Source organism: Nanorana parkeri, unplaced genomic scaffold, assembly GCF_000935625.1.
Source record: "Nanorana parkeri isolate BGI_ZX_2015 unplaced genomic scaffold, ASM93562v1 scaffold49, whole genome shotgun sequence".
Classification (NCBI taxonomy): domain Eukaryota; kingdom Metazoa; phylum Chordata; class Amphibia; order Anura; family Dicroglossidae; genus Nanorana; species Nanorana parkeri.
Genome location: NW_017306317.1, coordinates 2206422 through 2227504, shown reverse-complemented (window position 1 = coordinate 2227504; position 21083 = coordinate 2206422). Strand labels below are relative to the sequence as shown.

The window sequence follows — 21083 nt, the reverse complement described above, 5'->3', positions numbered from 1 at the left end:
CAACTGGCAAGGCTTTGTAAATCTCAGGGCTGGGTGGACAGAAATACTAATCCTTTTGCAGTTAGAACAGCACCCATTTAAGAATTTCAACTGTGTATTGAGCCATTTTTGCCTGTAGTTGAGCTTTAAGTTAAATACATCATATAAAATAAAGTACAAGTTGAACACAACTATGAATGATAACTGCTCCTGGATTAATGTAGCCAGAGAATACATAACAGTAATGAATAAATGCCTACCTCCCGCTCAACTTTTTCAGTCTCCAGTTTATAAATTTGTTCTCTCTGCTCATTAGACTTATTGATCAAGTCCTTGTTTCTCTCTTCAACTATCTGAACTTGTCTCTCAGCATCGGCGCGCAGCTTGCTATACATATCTGTAAATCTGTCTTGTACGTCGCTGACAACTTTTTCTTTGATAACACCTTTATTCTGTGCATCTTCTAGCTGTAGATGGAGCTGCATGTTCTCGCTAGTGATCTGGGCCAATCTTTCATGCATTATCTCTTGTTTTATACTGCTTTTGTTGGTCTGGTCTTTTTCCACCTGAAGCGATTGATCAAGATCTTTTATTCTGCTCTGCGCTTCCTTCAGGTCCCTTTGAGAACTTTCTAGGAGCAAAGTTTTCTCTTGTAGAGATAAGCCAGTTCTGTGAAGGTCGTTTTCAAGGCCGTTTGATTTAGCTTCCGCTCTGCTAAGTTGCTGGGACAGGTTATTGTGGCTTTCGCGCAGGCCAGAAAGATCATGACTGAATTTGTCTTTGGATCGTAACCAGTCATCACGCTCTCTTTGTAAGGTGCGCTCTGCGTCAGTTTTTGAAATCTGGCTTCTTTCAAGATCTTGTAGGGCAGAATTCAGCCGGGAACGGACTGACTCTAGTTCAGTTTCCAGTCTTTCTTTACTTTGTGTCTCATGCTCCAGCTTTGAACACAGCATGTTTGTCTCCGTCTTTAATGCATTAAGCTGCCCATTGTATTGAATTACAGTTTGGGTTAAAGTTTCCTCATTTACTCTAAGATCCTTCCTTAGATCATCAATCTTTTCCTTCAAGGCTTCATTTTCATCCAAGTATCTACTCTCCTCTTCTTGATAGCGAGATCGTGCTTGCTCCAGCTCTTGTTTATGCACATGGATTTCCTCTTGCAGCGTCATGTTTTTCTGGGTTAATTCTTTCACTTTTACATTGGTCTCAGAGGGTTCACTTAGTACCTGCTAATAAATAAACAATTAGCTTAGCTAGCTAGATTTTCTTACTACCCGACAAAAAACACATGCGATTTTGTCTTCAATTTACCCATATCACAGCACTGACTCTCCTCCAAGCAATGTAAATAGGAGGAAGATAATGTGGGATCTGCAGACAGGGAGTTCCAATCTAACATGAAATACCCCTGTAATATGTGGTCAATCACTGCAGTTTATTCGAGGCCTTTTAATTGTAATATTATTTCAAAATCTTAAAATAAAAAGGATAAATGCACTTTCACTAGAAATATTGTATCTTCCCGGCCTCTGCAGAAAATAAGTGTGAAAAGTTACCTGTTTTGGTGTATAAAAGGTCCAATCCCATTGTCTAGCCTGCCTGATGATGGCACAGCGTTTACTACCTCCAGAGAGGCAACTGGGGGATGCAGGTCTGTGGCAAACTGGCTCACGGGAATAATGGCTTTTATGGCGCAGAACCCTCTAGGAGTTAGTATATATTGCGCCAGCCCCCAGCAGTGGGATCAAACCTTTTTACATTAGGCGGATATCTCTTTTTATCTGTTTATTTGCTGCACAGGCTTGGAAACATGGTAACTATTTTTCTTGCAGTCATCTTTTACTAGCGAAGGTTAGACTCTCTAAATAAGCACGTATTAGCCTTAGTTGCATACCTCAACACTTCTAGTAAGCAGTTTTCTGCTCTCTTCCTCTTCATTCCTCCTCTTTAAGTTATTAAGAGCCTCTTCTTGAAGTAATCTGGCACTATGCTCTTGTGTATATAACCGTTGAGATTCATTGCGTTCTTCTTCCACCTGAAAAAGAAGCAGAAAACTTGTTGAGTAATGCTTCCATTTTTTTCAGAAAAAGCCTTGCTCGACTCCCTAACAAATGCAATTTCACTGGACAGATGATGAAATCACCAACTTTGTAAAGATCTTAGCATCTTCTATGGCTTTGCTTGTATAGACACAACTTTGTTTACAGTGCTATTAGGCATTGTGAATACTTAAAGAGCCTATATAGCAAAATAATAACAATATAACCACTATACTAATTGGGAGAACAATAATTTAGCTATAAACTACAAATCTACAGATACTGTATATTGTGATTGTTCTTATGCTTTCATAGACTCTAGAAATAAATAATTTTCATCTCTATAAAATATTCCAATTTTTCTAGTGAACACAATTGAACAACACCTTTTTTAAGTAGTTGCACAAAAACACTCTGGGATTCAGGATATATCTTCAGTCATTGAAATCATAAATTCAGATGCTCTGCTTCATGTTATCCCATTTTTGACATGTATTACACCACAGCTAAGTGAAATGACTGCACACGTTACAAGGGACAAGATGATCCAAAACATGTCTGTGGTGCGATATACATAATAAATGTAAGAATCATAATTTTTCTTGTTACCATCACCAGACTCTTGCTTGTATAATAGCTTTCCACTGTCAGCTGTAGACAAGACAATATGCCTACTAGGAACGTTTGGACATATCTCAATGAATCCTTCATAAACCTGTATAAAATAGGTAGTGAATGGGAATTTTTTTCACTGCTTACTACTTACTTGGTATATTGCCATCATCTTGGGTAAGGTCCAGAGCAAGGGGTGCAGTAGCAACTGCCAGCAGGTTGACTTGTATAAATATAGATAAGAATATAGGTCCCAGCACACCATGGATCCATAATAACCCAAATGTTTGAACTAATGATTCCATGGTGCGCTGGCAATGTATGTTCTTATATTTCACTGCTTAGTCACACAATAGAACATCTTCAGAAAATTAGAGAAAGAAGGAGCTACGCCAACTGTTCCACATAGTAATAGCCTTTGCCACCTTTTAGCATAAATCCCCACACATACTACAAGATGTCCTATTGTCCCTCTCCTTGTCGTTTGTGACTAGCTTCCCGCTTCCATCCTTTATTGGGCCTATCTGCTCCTTTCTCACCTTTTTACTGTTAATACCTGTTTCATGCTGTTCCTCAGGCTTCTCATTTCAAGTTCTAGGTTTCTTAATGTCAGTTCCAGCTGTTGCTTATCTTCTATTTCACGACGACACTGTTCCTCCTTCCGTCTGAACTGGTCTTTACTCATGTCATGTAGCATTTCTGCACTCTTTCTCTTTTCTTCTTCTTGTTTGAGAGAAGACCTACCACAAAAGATGTAAGGTACTTTAATGGAATGCTCTTTACAAGGATTACTGCAACAGAAAGCTACTAAGACCCATTTTTTGTCTCATCTACCCATGTAGTTCAGTTCAAGGTGGAAAGTGGAAGGGAACCCAATTGCAACTGAGATTACAGCAGTTATTTTATAGAACAGATTTCTAAGCAGCCGCTTGGCTGGAGCAAGCAATACATTTATATATATTAATTTGTCCATTTTAGCAGCCCAATGCATTCTACACACCATGGAATAGAGCACAGTTTAAATTACAATTTTAAAAAAAGATAAGAATCAATCTTTATGCCAGAAAAATGAAGGAACACAGTACACAATAAAATATGTCAGGATAAAGATAAAAAGGACAGCCCAATTAATGTACCCCCCTGAGACTGGACTTTGGTCCTGCACAGTACCAGTGGTGTATTTTGGTTTTGTGCTGCCCTAGGCAAGACTAAACTCAGGCACCCCCGCCCCCATCTAAATTTGCCCCACCCCATCCTGTTTAGGACATTTTGCACAACCTGCCAGTCACTGGATACAGCAAACACGGGGTCCCAAGGGAGCTGTGCATGGTCTCTAGTGGGCTGCACGGGGTCTCGGGAGAGCTGTGCAGTGTTTATGGTGGGCTGTGTGGGGTATATGATGGGCTGTGTAGGGTCTCAGGAGGGCTGTGCAGAGTCCCTTTCCCTGATACATGTGCTGCTCCAAGCAGCCCACGTGCCATCAGTACCAACAGGATACATTGCAGTCCTCCAGCCTGCTTCTGGGACATCCCACCATCAGCTCATATGATATGGCCAGCCCCGAGCCACCCGCTGCTTCCCCTCCACCTCCTGTACAAAGCCAGCCAGACCGCATCTCACTGGGCCCTCCCCTCTACCGAGCAACTCTCTAATTAGGCAGCCACTCTTAGGGCAACTGCCTGATTCTGTGCCGCCCAGCCTCGGCCCACCGGGCAAGTACCCAGTATGCCCAAAGGTAAGTCCGGCTCTTTCCACCTCATTGGTTTGGGGCGGTATTTTCTGCCGCCCCCCTGGAAAGTGCCGCCCTAGGCAAATGCTTAGTTTGCCTTGCAGTAGATACACCCCTGCACAGTACATTGTATTGCATTGTACATTTTACAGGATCATTGTACAGCAAAGTCTGTGCACCTGGGTGTGGGGATGCAGATATTAAACTACATCCTCCAGGGAGTAAAGTACACCTGTTATTGAAAACAAATGGAAATATAAAAGCTGTTGATTGTAAATAAAAAGGACATATGCAGTTATAAAAACGTTAATACTGCAATCATAAAAAAAAAATCACATTTATAATGGGGCCTATTTATAAAAAAACTGGAGAATATACAATACGGCCTCCAGGGAGGAAAGTTATTGTTTTAGGCCAAGTCAGGTTCCCTTTAAATGCAATAAAAAAAAAGGACCTAGCCTTCTGAATTCTTAGAGGTGTAGCAGTTTCTGAAGATGATCAATAAACCATTTTGGTTTATTACAGATGTACATACATTAGTTTTTCTGTACCTACTCTTCAGCTGTTGAATGCACAGGCACATTTTGGCTGTTATTTTTAAGTGTAACTGTAGCATCTGAAAAAAATGCATCCCAGCAACACTTCACTCTGCCCTAGTCTAGCAGTGGTTGGGCAATGTTTATGTTTGCAGAGCTCCAAAGCTAATACCTATACTGTGACCAATACAGCATTACCTCCACCTGCAGTGAGGTTTAAGTACCCAGGGATGCACTCACCTTAAGCCGCTTACATCACTGTCCCAGTCTACTTTGTTGTATTCCAACAAAGACTTAAGCTCTCTGTTTTTTTCTGTCATTTGCTGGAGTTCTTTGCGTTCTTCGCGCAGTTTTTTAACTTCTTGGGCCAGTAATGCATGTCGTCTGTGTTCTTTTTCTATTACTCGTTCATACTCATGAATAATATTTTGAATTTTCAACACATTCACAGAATCTGAGCAAAAAAAAACAAAAACACAACAAACACAGTTATCGTCCACTGTTCGGTATGAAATCATCTGCCATACATTATTCTGTTTTTATTATACTTAATACAATTATGAAAATAATAAATCTATTGCAATGTTAGCAGACTCATGCAGGTTTTTTTTTTTTAAATGCAGCATTTGAACACCTACCATGCAAAAACATAGATAGGCATTATGAATAAGTTGGCTAATAAAACGGACAGTTTCAGTACAGTAAGGCTGTTTAATAACACAAAAATTATTGTATAATAAACATATTTTTCTACATGCCCAGGTATGCCAAGAGAGAAGCGGAGCTGTAGTACTCCTCCCTCACATCCCAGTGTACAATGCACATACCACGGTGACCAAATAGTGGTGTGCATTACATTAATGAGGTTAATGGGGAGTAATTATGCAAACACATTGCTGAGGTGGGGCTTCTGAGGCACATTTCCTGGCAAATATGGTATAAGCAGACACCTCGTAGTTCCTGCTGCTGGACAGTTGTAACAGTGTATTATGGTTCAGGATAGTGAAAAGTTCACTTAAAGTGATATTTAAAGGCTACATGTTACACAGTTTGTACTTCGGATATAAAAGGGCTTATTATGTGCACTGTTTTCCTCTTGGAAAGTTTCCTCGTTCCCAGTTTCAACATGCTCCCTTAAATGCCAGCCTCAGCTTCCGGTTCTAGGGCCCGTTTACACCATCTCCAGTGCGTTCCAGATCTGGGGACGTGCGAACACTGCCAGCTGCCTCCCTCTATATGCAAGGGCAGCCAGACAGTACTACATAAAAAAAGCATAGGGCACACATGCACGCTGGTGCAAGACATGGTGGGACTTGCAGTCCCACTGAATGAATCAGGGGATTGTTAGCAGATCAAGTGTGCACTCTCCGTGACTTAAGGTTTGGGGAAGGGCTGCATGGGAACCCAGAGGTAAAGAAACAAAATGTATTTATGGACAGGTCTAAAAAAAAAAAAGCATTTAATTTCCCAGTCCAAGCTGGCTTTACTAATGCACTCAATGTAAACATTTGTAAGGCTCTCGTACTACTTTAAAAGTCTATACTAGTCCTTTATTTCTGCCTGTTACTATGGCAATGCTAGCAAATTAATCTTTGGAAAAATTAGCTTTGACAGGCTCAAAATGTCATCCAGCACCTCAGAATAGCACTGTGACAACGAACACTTCCACAATCTAACCTCCTTACAGAGGTGAAATACAAAAAAAGCCAGAGGTTTATTAGCACAGGCGGAGAGCCCCATTATCACCTTTCTAAATGACTTTTTCTGCCAAGTGCGTTGCACAAACACAAGGATGGATTGACATACATTATTTGTATCCATCGGAGTGGGCTGTTCATAGAGTGACGACATATGTGTATATTAGAGCTGCGATCATCAGTTCACATCATTTGTGCCACTCCATGGAGGGGCTCCAGGCAGGGAGAAGAGGCGGCAGATTGTGGTGGCTGGCAGCAGCAGTGGGGAGTTCTCAGAATTTTTGTTAATATCTATTTTACAGAGTACCGTCAGGGGATCTGTTTTGGTATAAGTTCAGCTTATAGGAGAACAGTAAAAGCCACCCACGTAAGGCTTACTGACGTGGTCAGCTACAAGTGGTTGTGTTCCGCCATAAGCCATAAGTCGGTGGTAGCGAAATAACTTTCCCAAGTAATTTGGGAAAATGGAATCACCCGCTATACTTACCTTTTTGGCGAATGATCCTTCCCCCTCAGCCGGTACTACCTGTAACCTGTACTGCCATCCAGCTCAGCCCTGCGCTATGGATTTTGCATTTCATTCACAAATTACGAGCACTCATTGGTCGGCGCTTCTTAGCATGGTTAAATACTGTTTTGGTTAAAATTATTTTTGGTATCACACATAGATTGTCAAGTAGATTGGGCCCCCGTTTTAGTCCTTGGACGGGTAGTTTTTTTTTCTATGTCCACACCCCTGCAATAGTTAGTCTTTACTTATATGGTGTCAACCCTTTTTCACAACAGAAAAACTGCTGCTGTCACCTCTAAAAACAATTAGCTAAGCTGACGTTTAATTTGCTTGTCGCTTAAAGTCCATTTAAAACTACCCTGTTCATAGGGTGACAACATCATGATTTTAATGAAAAATTAACAGTGTTGTCACCCTAATACAGTAAGTGAAAAATGGCAGGAAGAGGCAAAATTAACTCAGAAAAATAAAAACTGCTGCAATAATGGCAGAGGAAATTTGAGACATATGTCATTTGTCCTTAGTTTAGCTTTAAAGTAGAACTACAACCTGCTATCTTACAGCCAAGGAAGGTGCCTCGATTTAAATTGCATCGTACTGCACATGTGATCAGCTATGACACCAGCCATTTGAGGGCTTGAATGCTCAGTTGAGAGCTGAAATAAGCACACTGGCAACCTTAAAAGTAACTAATTATGGAGACGCTAAATTGGTAGATAAAGTTTTTTTTTTTTTTTTTTAAGTGTAAAGGTTCAGACAAACGGCCTGCAGCACTTGCCCTACCCTCTCCCCATATCGCCACAAACTTGCAAGTTTACCTGATGCAAGCCTGCATATTTGTAGAAAGATTGAGGCTGGATTGTTCATGCAAGGCTAACTGTCACCAACTGCCTGATGCTTTGGAGAAGGTCAAACAATACCAACTTTCACAACAGTGTGACAGCAGAAGTTGCAGGTAATTAAAGCAAGTTTCCTACATGTACATCTACAGCTATTATAGTATTGTCAGCAGGACACTTTTTAATTACCTTGGCCTTCGAGGTTAAATTGCTCAATCAACAACATGGCATTTCTAAATGAAGAGGTAGGAACTTCATATTCTTCAGATACAGAGTCGGATAATTGTGAAAACTCATCCATATCATCGTCATTGTCCTGAAAACAAAAGAGAAATGTAAAGTATGTATTTCTGCTAATGGCATTTTTGTAATTCCTTCCCCTTTACAGATAGAGAAAACGTCTGTGTAGGATTCACTACAATAAACAAATTATGTTGACATTAAAGCTAGGGATGTCCCGATACCGATGCTAGCATCGGAATCAGGCCCGATACAGGGCATTTTGACAAGTACTTGTCAAAATGCCCCGATGCCTAGCACCGAAGCTTGCGCTATGTTTTTTTTTTCTTACTTACCTCGCCGAGCTTCGCGTCACTGCTGCTCCGGTGGGCGGAGCTCTGTCACCGGACCAGCGCTGACTCGTCGCTGCTCTCTCCAGCACAGTGAGTGAGGACACACACTATTATGGAGTACACACTGCTAATTCAGTGCAGACAATACATTTACAATTATACTCTGCTAACATGAATGGATAAAATGATCTGTATGTAGCCCTGTACTACGGATCATTTAACCCATTCATGTTAGCACAGGATAATTGTAAATGTATTGTTGCAGTGCACTTTATATGTACATGTACTATATACTACATATAGAATGCACTGCAACAATAGATTTACAATTATCCTCTGCTAATATGGATGGGTTAAAAGGATCCATAGTACATGGTATGTAGCCCTGTAATACGGATCATTTAACCCATTCATGTTAGCAGTGCAGAATTGTATATCTATTGCTGCAGTGCAGTCTATATGTACTGTACATATACAGCACAAATGTCCCGTACATTGCAGCAATAGATTTACAATGATCCCCTGCTAACATGAATGGGTTAAATGATCCATAGTACAACTACATGTTATGTACTATGGATTATGATTTATCCTATTCATGTTAGCAGGGCAGAATTGTAATTCTATTACTGCAGTGTACGGGACATATGTACTGCGGATCATGATTTAACCCATTCATGTTACCAGGGGATAATTGTAATTCAATTACTGCAGTGTACTGGACGTGTGTACTGTATATGTACTGCGGATCATGATTTAACCCATTCATGTTAGCAGGGCAGAATAGTGAGCACCTCCCACAAGCTGAGCACCGAGATGCGATGCAGCGATCCTGCCCAGCGCCAACTACGAGAGGCACCACGTGAGGCAACAGGGATCGGAGTGAAACTGAGTGAGGGAAGCTGGGATGGGGCTGGCTGTAAATCTATTGCTGTAGTGTACTGGACGTGTGTAATGTATATGTAGTACATATATACAGCACACACCTCCACTACACTCCAGCAATAGAGTTACAATTCTCAGATGCTAACATGAATAGGTTAAATCATGATCCATAGTACATAAAACATGTAGTTGTACTATGGATCATTTAAAGTCACCTGTCCCTTTAAGAAAAAGTATCGGTAATTGGTATCGGCAAGTACATGAGGGGGAAGTACTTGTACTTGGGCCTGAAAAAGTGGCATCGGGACAGCCCTAATTAAAGCCCATCTCTGGGCAAACAAAAAAAGTACCCTTGTAGTGGGGCTACCCCCGCAGTGCAAAGGTCAAGTGTTTGTTTTTGTCTAGAGAACAGAGATCACAACACTGAAGACTGCATAGGTATAAAAAGCCAGGGGGTAACTCAGACCAATAGCGAAACAACAGATAAAATCTATTATAGTAGATCACCTTTGGATGGACTGACCATTAAATACAAAAACATTTGAAATCAAAATGCATATAATTATACCTTAGAGTTTTCATCAAGACGTTTAGTGGTTGCCCTAAAATGAAGAAGAAAAAAAAAGAAGTATAATGAATGCATTTTATCATAGTGTTCAAATGAAGATTGTTAAGATTGTACAAATTCTTCAAAGAATACACTTCTAATTAATGGATAAACACTAAATGGATTACGTATAGCACCATATCCTATATAGCTTTCAGTATGCAGTGTAGCTGCAGTAAGCGCCTGCAAATTATTTGTAAAATACCGACATTAAACACATTCAAAAACTTCCAACCAGGAAAAAAAAAAGCATCTGGTTTGCAGTGTAAAAATCAGACTCCAGGTGTAATTCTACTTTCACCTGCACAATCAAAGTGGTGGCTGTAAAGGTGCCCATACACCTTACGATGTCAGTGTCAACCCCAAATACTGTGCAATAGATCAACTTTTGACTATCCAGCAGGTTAGAAAACTTCAGTTGATCGCACAATTTTCGCAAGGTTGGTGGCGTTTCCGTACAGCAAAATTTGTACGATTTACACTACTCATGCGCAAACGAAAATACGTGGGGTCAATTACCGCAATTTGTCCAGGTGCTTTTTTTAATTACTGCTGATCCAACCTTGCGATAAATCGGGGCAGGATGGGTCAGATGATCACAAGGTGTATGGACAGCTCAAGGCACACACCTTCTTTCAACCTGCCTATAGAAATCAGCCCACTGGCCCAAGCAAGATGGATGCAACTGTAACCAAAGTCTGGCTGATAAATTTGCAACATAAAGTCATCATAACCTGTCTCCACTGTCATCAAGCATGTTATGGTTCAAATACTTCTTGTTCAAAAGAAAATATTACAAAATCACTGAAAGAGAAGGCCTCAGATGAAGCAGTCTTTCTCTGCTTCTGTACTTATTCTGATATAGTGTTGTCAGCACAACAAAAGATGAACATATACCACTTACCCTCCCTAAACCAAGGCCAGGGAGGAAGAAGACACACATTCCCATCTGAAGCCAATAATTTATGTCTTCATGATACTTTTCTTTCACTGGTGCCCTTTGATAACAACATACAATCAGAAGTGCATATTCCGAGAAAAAGGCCGCCACAGATTACCCGATGCTTAGGCTGGGTTCACACCTAGGCGTATCGAATATGCGTGTTTGTCGCGCGTTTCGAGACGCTACTTGGCTGTATCCCAATGGAAACGCGTGACAAAAACACCCCAAAGAAGCTCCTGTACTTCTTTGGGCGTAGGACGTTTTGTAGCGCATTCATACGGCCTGTAATACGCCCGGGTGTGAACCATACCCATAGGAAATAATGGGATTTCGGTGTTTGAGCGTTTTGCAGAGCGTACGAACGCGCTACAAAACGCCCAGGTGTGAACCGGGCCTAAATCTTCAAGGTAGGTCAATGTATACATTTAGTCATGTAGAAATGTGTAACTTTACCTTTTGCCAGGTTTCTGTGATGTTTCACTAAGTGTACTGTCATCAAATCCTTCAAGCATATCTCCATTCTCGGTACATCTCTGTTTAAAAATCTTCTTTAGATCATCTTGCTTTTGTCCAGACTTGACAGGAAGCCTAACATTTTTCCTGGAGTAAAAGCAAAACGCGAGCTCAGTGAATCACTATGGAAATCCAACTATATCCCATTAAGTTAATTTATGGAAAAGTATCAGAATACTGGCATTGATCACAGAATCAGATTATGTGAAGCATTCAAACTCTGATATTTTGTAGACAAAGCAGAATTTTAAATTAGGTTAAAAATATAACTTTTAACAGTGCTAAAACACTGTGAGAAGTAGCTCTAAAAACATGTTTTTTTTTAAAACAGATGTGGTAAAGGGGTGGGTTTCTTATGGAGATATATCAAGCACCGCTGTTCTTGGAGCTGAACATACCTCTGTATCATTTTATTTGCTGTCAAACATTCTTAAAGTAATCTTGCCACATGTCATAATACTATTAAAATACATAAACCCTATGGTGCGTTTTTTTTAAACCGTTCCTTTTGCTTGAGAGCCTGGCCTGTTAAAGGCAGAGGAAAATCGACAGCTCTAGTAGAAGGACCAACAAACTATGTTATGGGGGGACTAAGAAAACAAAAACATGTAAATATAATACAAGTAATTTTTGTTTTTGTCAATAACTTTTGCGATCAAGCCCTTCCCGGTCTCATCTCTTCATTGAACTGTGAATGTACAGAGCTTCTACTACTCACTAACGCTCCGTTCACATCTGGTTGTCTTTGTGTTTTGCACATGAAGATGCGCATTTTCGCTGGCAGCTTGGGGAGACATTGTGGTCAATGGACAAATGCGTGGACAAACACGCAAAATGCTTCTGTTGCACGTTTCCTGATATTTTCATTGAAAGCTATGGGGAAAAACGAGCTGAAAACTGCCAAAAGAAGCTCATGTACTTATTTCTGTGTTAAACGTTTTGCTGCTACGGTGTAAACAGGGGCCATCGAAAATAATGAGATTTCTTGCATTGGGGGTTTTGAAGCTCGTTTTCTGCTGCTCAAAAACGCGTAGGTGTGAATAGGGACTAACAGTTTAATGACAAAATGCTTTTTGTATCTCAGTGGATAAGGCAGTGTCCTATTTAAGCACATCCTGCTAATGAGCAAAATTAACTGTACCGCATGGTTCAATGTTATACAATGAATTGTGAATTAATATATAAACAATGTTTCATTACTCCTGAAAAGTGATACAATGAAAAGCAACCGTCTCATGTATACCGACATGCCTCTGGCAGGTCAAAAGAAACAGTAAAGAAAGTGTGAAAAGAGAGAAATGACTGCTTATCATATTAAAAAAAAAGTATTCTAAACTGGCCTGGAAAGACGTTAGTACACCTAAAACAGATTATAAATCACTCCCAAACTAATGGTTTTCTGTAATAGTTTTCACACTTGTCTTCAATCTCATAATCAGTTAGTCTGTTTATTTAAATGCAAAAAAGTAGTCAGTCATTCTGTTTGATATTATCGCATGCACCACACTAAACATGGACCAGAAAAAGTAAAGGAGAGAGTTGTTGAGGACATCAGAAAGAACATAACAGACCAGCATGTCAATAGGAAAAGGCTATAAGACCATGTCCAAGCAGCTTGATGTTCCTGTGACTACAGCTGCAAATATTAAGACGTTTAAGGTCCAAAGAAGTGTAGCCGTGGGTCCTCTAATGGGATAATGATCCAAAACACACAGCTAAATGCCCCCATGAGTAGCCCAGATTAAAGAATTGGAATATTTTGAAGTAGCCTTCTATGGGCCCTGGTCTGAAATGTAACAAACATCTATTGAAAGAGCTGAAACATGCAGGCTGGAGGAGAAGGCATCAAAAAAATAGCTGGCACAGTCGGTTTAAGAAAAGTAGGTGGATCAAACTACCTGTTGGCAGCTGCAGAGGTCTGATTTTAGAGCTATAGAAAAATCACTTGTTTGCAGTGATTGCCTCTAAAGGTTGTGCTACAAAATATTAAAAAATCAAATCTTAACCCTTGCATGTGGCTGCCCCTGAGATGCAAGGGTTACATGCTTATTTTGTCTAGGGAGCTAAAACAACAGTTATACCCACCTGAACAGCAATCCTTGCTCTTACTCTGCTCCCTCCTATTCCGCTCCAGCGATAGAATGTCCCTCAGTGTGTTCACATCCAATACACTGTATTGGATGTGATGACTCACAGGACCATAGACCGCTGGAGTGAAGGGAGAGCATGGCTGAAGGGCGTGGTCTAAGAGCAAACTGGGATCATCTATCTGTCCTCTAAAAAACAATATATAATATGTGTGGGTGCACTTTGTAAGAAAGTATATTGCTGACGTGGAAGAATCACACAGCAAAAATGTCAAAAGTGTGTCAGTCATTTACGAACAGAACCTAAAAACAAGCTCAGTCATGAAGGGGTTAATCATGGTTTTGGGGAGTATAACTGCGATTTTAACTACTTAGATAAAACGAGCATTTACCCTTGCAGTGCAAGGGTTAAGATTTGATTTGCCGGGGGTGCTGCTTAAGTTAAGGGTTCCATCATTTTTGTTCATGCCTATTTTATTTTGTTTTAATATTTTGTAATATTCTGTTGAACCAAAGAGCAAAAGCAAAATCTGATTTTAACAAAGAATAAATATTGAGGAATGCCACTCAGTTTGAAGTTATTTCAGAAAAAGAATTTGGCTTTTCTTTTCCTGAAAGGGTACCAACACATCATCCATGGCTGTACATGTAGGACTTAATATTTAAAAAAAAAGAAAAAAAGGAAAACCCAGAAAGATTAAGAAACCTCATTTACATTCCCTTACATATCTACTTACTCTTCATGAGAGCTGGAATTTGATTTTGGTTGAACATTTGATTCTGCTTGCAGCTCACACTCATTGTCAGTGCTTCCTTTTACTTTCTCCAGCTCCAATTGCCTGGTTACATTAGCCTTTTCTCGCTCAACCTGCAACATGGCAAAATTAAATGGTGAATACGATTTGCAGTTTACTATGCACATACAGCTGCTAAAATGAATGCAAAGTGAAGCACACACACACAACACAACACATCAGGACAAAGGATTCTAGCATTTATTTTGAATTAATGGGAATTTTTAGAACACAATAAAGCCTGATTAACAGGAGGAAATTGAAAATAATTATGATTCACAATTAAATTGCAGCTTCAAGAAGATGAGATGAGACAATGTAACTGAAGAAGACACCACAGCAGAAGGACAGTGGAATGATGATGGTCTGAAGGTAAAGATGACACCCAGTATATATCCACAGTGCAGGATCCTTTGAAATCTTTTTCTACAGGACAACAGAACTGAACATTTTTTTTAAATGTTCAGAGAGAAGCAAAGAAATAGGGCCTGAAGAATGCACACCTCTACCTCTTTTTGTAGTTGTGACCTCTCTCTCGTCAAATTCAGGAATTCCAACTGTAGCACTCCTACCTCATTCTTAAATCTTCTCATATCTTGCTCCAATTGGTTATCCAGATGCTTGTTAGGCATGTCATAAGACAAGAGTTGTGGCGTATGTTCTTCCAGCGGAAGATGACGACTGTCTTTAACCTTCTCATTGTAACTTTTAAAATGTTGCACATCACTTTCCTTCATATTTACACAATCAACTTTATCATTAGCTTGCGATAATGCATTGCCAAATTTTTCAAAGTCTGTACTTAATAAACTCTTCCCTATGCCTTTGGTGGGCAATGGAGATGTATGCCCTGAATTATTTTTTGTAGGAAAGTTAGAAACTCCCAATGTAAAAGGTTGCTTTTCTTTTTCTTGTAGATTTACTGTGTTTGAACCTTTCTCACCATGGATAGGGCTAACAACAAATCGTTCCTGCAATTTGCTTTTAGTGTCTTCACTCCAGTCAGTTGACTCGCTATTTCCAAGACTCTTATCATCCTTATCAACACTAACCGGATACATTACAATGGTTGAAGTTCTAGCTCCTTGTCCAAGATGTTTTTCAAGATCCAAAGAGCTAGGGGAAATGTCCTCTTCTTGACTTTTACTAGTCTTAGAAGGACTTTTTTTCTTCATTTTAGATATTTCCCCAAATTTCTGTTTTAGCTCTGCGGTAATGTCTTTAAAATGAGATTTCACAAATTTTTTTTCATGGTCAACCCACATTCTTTCATATTTCTCTTCCCAAGGAAGTTCTGAGTCAAAAAACTCCTGATTTTCATCAGCATTTTGCACATCTGGCAGGTTTTCAAGAGACTGTTGGGAAACCCCCTTCTGATTAATTGGCTCAGGATTCATTTTAAAGTTGGACGTCATTAACATATGCTCATTCTCCATTACATATAGAAATACAAAACAATCAACAAAATGTTACAAGCTGTATACATTTATGGGAACAAAATCACTAAACATTAAGTATTACATAGGATTACAAAATCAGCTTTCAGTAATAGAAGGCCATGAAAAGGCAATGTGTCAGTGAAAGCACAGGAAATACTTTGTGCAACTTTCCTAAGACATGTTTTTGATGTGTGGGTAAGTAAGAGTGATGCCAAAGAGGTGCATATTAACTGGAAATGTGTCCAGTCCCTTGAGTGCCTCAAGCTAGTATATCTTATTTACATATTACTATGCAAGAGCAAAGACCACCAACATCTGTATACTGTGTGTGTGCGCATTATAATAAAAACATATAAAATAAATCACACCGCACACTGTTCACTATTGTCGCTTCCTGTGTCAGTTGAATATTGACACAGGCTAGTTGGCACAGGCTTTTGGCATTAGAGAAGATTTCTAAAATGTCCCATGTGTTGACACACATTTGTAACACTTTAAGCAAGCACTTGACAGGCTTTTTTGACAGCCAGCTTGCTTAAAGTTAAAGTATAGTGTATGCATATAATATCTTCCCCTGTTCCCCCTTCCCTCCGATCAACATTCAATTAAAATTTTCTATCAAATAGAATTAATATTTCTTGAAAAATAAAATTAAGACCGAGAATGATGGCAGAGAAAGATAATAGCTATGAGGGGGTCAAACACAGTAAGGATAAGCAATTGATAAATGACGGAGGCCCTACCGACAGGAGCTGCTGGACCTTTAAACTGTTATATTTTGGAGATGCAAGTTTGCAGGGAATTTAGAGAATTCAGTTTCAACACAGGAGAGGCACAAAAGAAGGCAAGGCTAGGCTCAGGTTTATCATTTCTACAAAATCATCAATCAGATGCTCCTGAAATGCTTTTCAAATGCTATACCGACATTTAGGAAGTGTTTGGGAAACATGTCCACTGACTTTATTTCAGATGCCAGTAAGCACTGAAAAGTTTCAACACCTGCAGAATGTTGCTTGCAACACCCAAATCAAAGCACATTGACGCAAAACAATGAAAAAGCTGGTCTCAAATGGGAGTGCACACATTTACTTACAATTGGAAAACTAAACAACGCATTTGGTAAGTGGTATAACTGCTTCCCATACACCTTGTATACATGTGAACAGGGCAGGAAGGAGTGCCAGCCTCTGTGCTGAGGTTCTCTCTGGGCTTCAGCTTCCAAAGCCTGAAAACATTTACAGGGCTATTCGCAAAAGGGTGAAGAGTTTGGAGAAGGCAGGAGAAGTGATCAATCTAGGCCCTTTATGAATAACCCTGTTAGTATTGGAAGAATTGTGCAATGCAATGAAACCTAACATATAATATCGGACTGCTCCTGTAAAAGTTATTTAAGACATATTTCAGGAAGTGATAATAGCAGTACTGTAAAATAGATTCAAAAAAACACCCTTGAATACATTTGTGTATTTAAAAAAAAAAATGTAAAATTTGTCTGGAGTGTTCACTTATCAATAATAAAGAGCTGCCCAACCCACATAGAATAACTGGGTGATCTATATGAAATGGGTTACTGTTAGGGATGCACCGATAGCGATACTAGTATTGGTGCCGATACCGAGTATTTGGGCGAGTACTCTTACTCGCCCAAATGCTCTGATGCCTAGCCCGATACTTCCTGTATCTAATCAGGAAGCCAGGTGGCGAGTCATTACACGCCGCCTGGCTTCCTGAATGGGACTTCCGGTAATCGGTATCGGTGAGTACTGGAAAAAAAAATATTGGTACTCGTACCGAAATACCGGTATCGGTGCATCCCTAGTTACTATTATGATTTTACATCTCATATTGGATAATAAAAACATGTATTTTAATTGGTGCTATACTGCTAGACTGTCAGCAGTTTGTAGAACAGGGGAAAGTTAACAGAAAACATTATTAAAGTGAAAGTTCTGAACAAAAACAAGAATGCCAAAGCAATAAAATCAGACACATTTTAAAACTTGTGTTTACAACAAGTTAAAAGAACTGACTTGTAATCTGCTGGGAGGCAGACTGACTGAACCAATCTGACACTTTCCAGATTAACAGTTCCCTTGAGCATGTGCATATTGGTCTATCAGATCCGCAGCTAATCATACAACGCTTTTTGAATAAGCAAGCTGGGACGAGCATATAAAAAAAAAAAATATATATAAGATCCCACCAATTCTGCTTTTAGTCTCTAGTATTTAGAAAGGCAGCACATATGTTGTGCCTGAAAACATATACATGGTTCCTATTGCTAGAATTATAACTTACCTTTAGGTAATTCTGATCCTTTAAGGTTTTCCCATTTAGCAAACCTAATAAAATAAAAGCATGGTGTTTGTTAGGTTTTTAAAGAATTTCTCATGAACATGAAATTGTATTAATTTAAAAGGTATTTCCAAATATTTCAAGAATCCTCTATTGCTTACAAAGTTTTAGCTTTGGTTAAAAACTAAACTGTATTCATGGTCTGTTGAATACATATAAGGAATAATATATATATTAAGTAAATGTTTAAGGATTATTACCCACTAGTTGCCCTCTTTTCTATAAATAGACCTGAAGAAAAGGCGTCCGATCTCCAAGAAAAAAAAAACCAGTAGGTATGCTAGGTAGAGGATGGGTACAAGTGGGGCTCCTCTGCACTACAAGGGTTAAATGCTCATTTTTAACCCTTGCAGTACCGTATCCCTTACTCCCCTGGCAACTGGCACTCTCTTCTTTCTTCCAAAACTCTGGGATTTGGGCAGGCCCTTGATGCCCTCACTTACAATGCAAGACTGCTAGTCTTGCATTGTACATTATGCTAGTCTTGCATAATGTACAATGCAAGACTAGCAGTCTTGCATTGTAAGTGAGGGCATCAAGGGCCTGCCCAAATCCCAGAGTTTTGGAAGAAAGAAGAGAGTGCCAGTTGCCAGGGGAGTAAGGGATACGGTGCGACATCAGAGTGCGACTGATGGATAGAGCGAAAAAGGGAAGCCGACAGGAGCACAAATAAGGTAACCAAATATGGTTTTTCATGTTACCCTAGGCAAAAACAAGCATTTATCTAGGCCAGCAAACGAAAGCCGGTTGCCATGGCAATCAGCACCTCCCAATCTTAATTTACTGCCATATTTACACAAATTAAAAAACACAAACTAAATGTGTGTGTATATATAAATCAGTAAAACAGGCTCAGCCAAATCCTAGTTGCCATTACCCACCTTCGAATGTATTTATTTTTTTGGACAATCCCACACTAACAGTACTGATCCATACTTGCATGTACACACAGTACTGACTCTCTCACTCTCAGAGTGCTAACCCATATGCTCTCTCACAGCACTGACCCATATGCTCTCTCTAACTCACAGTACACAGTGAGGAAAAAATACTTCCTGAGGGAATCCCTTTTCTATTAGGTACCATCTGGTGGCTGGTGGAGCAAGTCAATGAAACTGCATATAAAAAGCTCTAATACCTTTTTTTATTGCCATGGTAACTGGGATTTGTTCAACCATAATTTAAACCTTGTAGTGCAGGGGAAGCCCCACTGCAAGGGTAGATACTTTTTTTTTCTTTGTAGATTCCTGGAGTCCAGCTTTAACTACAGTTAGAACATTAAATGCCAAACAATTACTATAAGTTTTATGAAATGAATGTTACCGTTTTTGTTATTATGTGAATCTTGTGAAATGTCCTTGGATTTGCTCTGTATGTCTTTTTTCAGCTGCACATTATCTTCATTGTCATCTTCTTGTACTGAACTTAATGGCATGGGTGGCAAAATTGTTGTGGCTTTTGTTGAAGCACTGTCAAGCAGTGTTTGTGGAGGTGTACTTTCATTCAGCTTATGGTGTGACTGAGCAACACCTCGTGGGGTATGAGATGAGTATTTAAGAGAATGGCTCGTAGAGTCCCAATCAGATGCATCTAAACAAAGCAGAATGGTAAAAACATCTCTAAAAACCTTATCTGGCCTAATGGTAACAACAGTACTGAAGTTTAGACACCCTGTCCTTCCAACAAATACTTGTTTTAAACTTTAAATTGACCCTTGTATACACACATCCTTGATTTCTCTGAGTTCTCTCCAAGATGAAACTAGGTCCCAACCTTTAACCATTTAACTGTTAAATAGCATACTGTAAGCAAGCAGCAGAGGCTCTAGCTTCTGTAAATTGAATGACAGAGGGCAAGGCTTAGCGCAGGAAGGACATGCTGCCTAATCTTGACTTTCAGAAAAATGAAGGCCCTAGAATCCATAGGGCTTCGCAGGGGTCAATCTGAGGCGAGGTTCTTTTTAACGTTCACAAATGGCAACACACTATGATGCAATGGCCACACTACAACTCATAACCTAAGGACACTAAGGCCCATTCACACCTTTGTGTGCATGAACACTTGTATTTGGGGGCGTTGAGGCCATTTGCGTTAAAGCAGCCTATTTGTGGGTATATAAATCAATCATTCAGAGGCTCCTCCACAACTCTACAGCATTTGGGAGGTGTTAAGAAGGGTTTAAAAATGGTGGCCACGTTCATAATTTTAGACTGATTTATACTTTTGTTGTGGTATATTGTGAATAGCATCCCAATGCAAATATACAGCAGGCCTGCACTATAGCACATCACAATGCACATCTGCGAATACTCTGCATTGTGGTGCAATAGGTTGTCAAAAATATTGCAGGGTCATTTCTCTATCGTACACTGAGGGACACCGATTGATGATAATTAAGCAATCTAGGGTTATACTGCCACCTAAAGGATAAATAGACACTAAGCACATAGAAACTGAAAGCTTGCCCCAGCCTAAAATTGTGAGTTTAGCCACCATTTTTAGAGCATTCCAAACACCTAACAAATGCCGAATAGCTGACAGTGTGCTGAGGCATATTATTGTGTCCAGTTTTAGGTAGCATGCTTCTCTAAAGCCAAAAGGTATTACTAATATCTGAGAAAGAGGATAACAGAGATAATCCACCCTAAAGAAACTGTACCCAAGTACTAGATTTTCAGTATAGGGTTGAATTTGAAACACAATGAGAAATTTGTCAGGTCTATGCCACTGTTAGGAGAATATTTTGATGTAAATTCAAATCTGTCCAGCTGTGGGAAAACACATTTAGGGTAGCACCCCGCCTGGAATAAAATATCAGATGAAGGCAGTATAACAGTCACTCATGTTATGATCTTACCCTATCAAGGCACTCCAATTAAAAAGTAAAGGTGAGTATAAAAACACACACACACACACACACACACACACACACACACACACACA

The 21083-nt window shown here is 39.7% G+C and overlaps 1 protein-coding gene across 1 annotated transcript in view; it reads right to left on the bottom strand.

Annotated features, from left to right (window-relative positions):
* The window catches only part of LOC108802049 (ankyrin repeat domain-containing protein 26-like), a 63948-nt gene that overhangs the window by 13579 nt on the left and 29286 nt on the right, over positions 1 to 21083 (bottom strand). Inside the window, exons 20-30 of the mRNA XM_018573938.1 lie at positions 19464 to 19730; positions 18084 to 18127; positions 14856 to 15776; positions 14290 to 14420; positions 11406 to 11552; positions 9971 to 10004; positions 8135 to 8261; positions 5139 to 5352; positions 3190 to 3373; positions 1883 to 2017; positions 240 to 1208 (exon numbers count right to left, since the gene is read on the bottom strand). Of these exons, the coding sequence (XP_018429440.1) occupies positions 240 to 1208; positions 1883 to 2017; positions 3190 to 3373; positions 5139 to 5352; positions 8135 to 8261; positions 9971 to 10004; positions 11406 to 11552; positions 14290 to 14420; positions 14856 to 15776; positions 18084 to 18127; positions 19464 to 19730 (3173 nt within the window). The remainder of the gene's footprint in view (positions 1 to 239; positions 1209 to 1882; positions 2018 to 3189; positions 3374 to 5138; positions 5353 to 8134; positions 8262 to 9970; positions 10005 to 11405; positions 11553 to 14289; positions 14421 to 14855; positions 15777 to 18083; positions 18128 to 19463; positions 19731 to 21083) is intronic.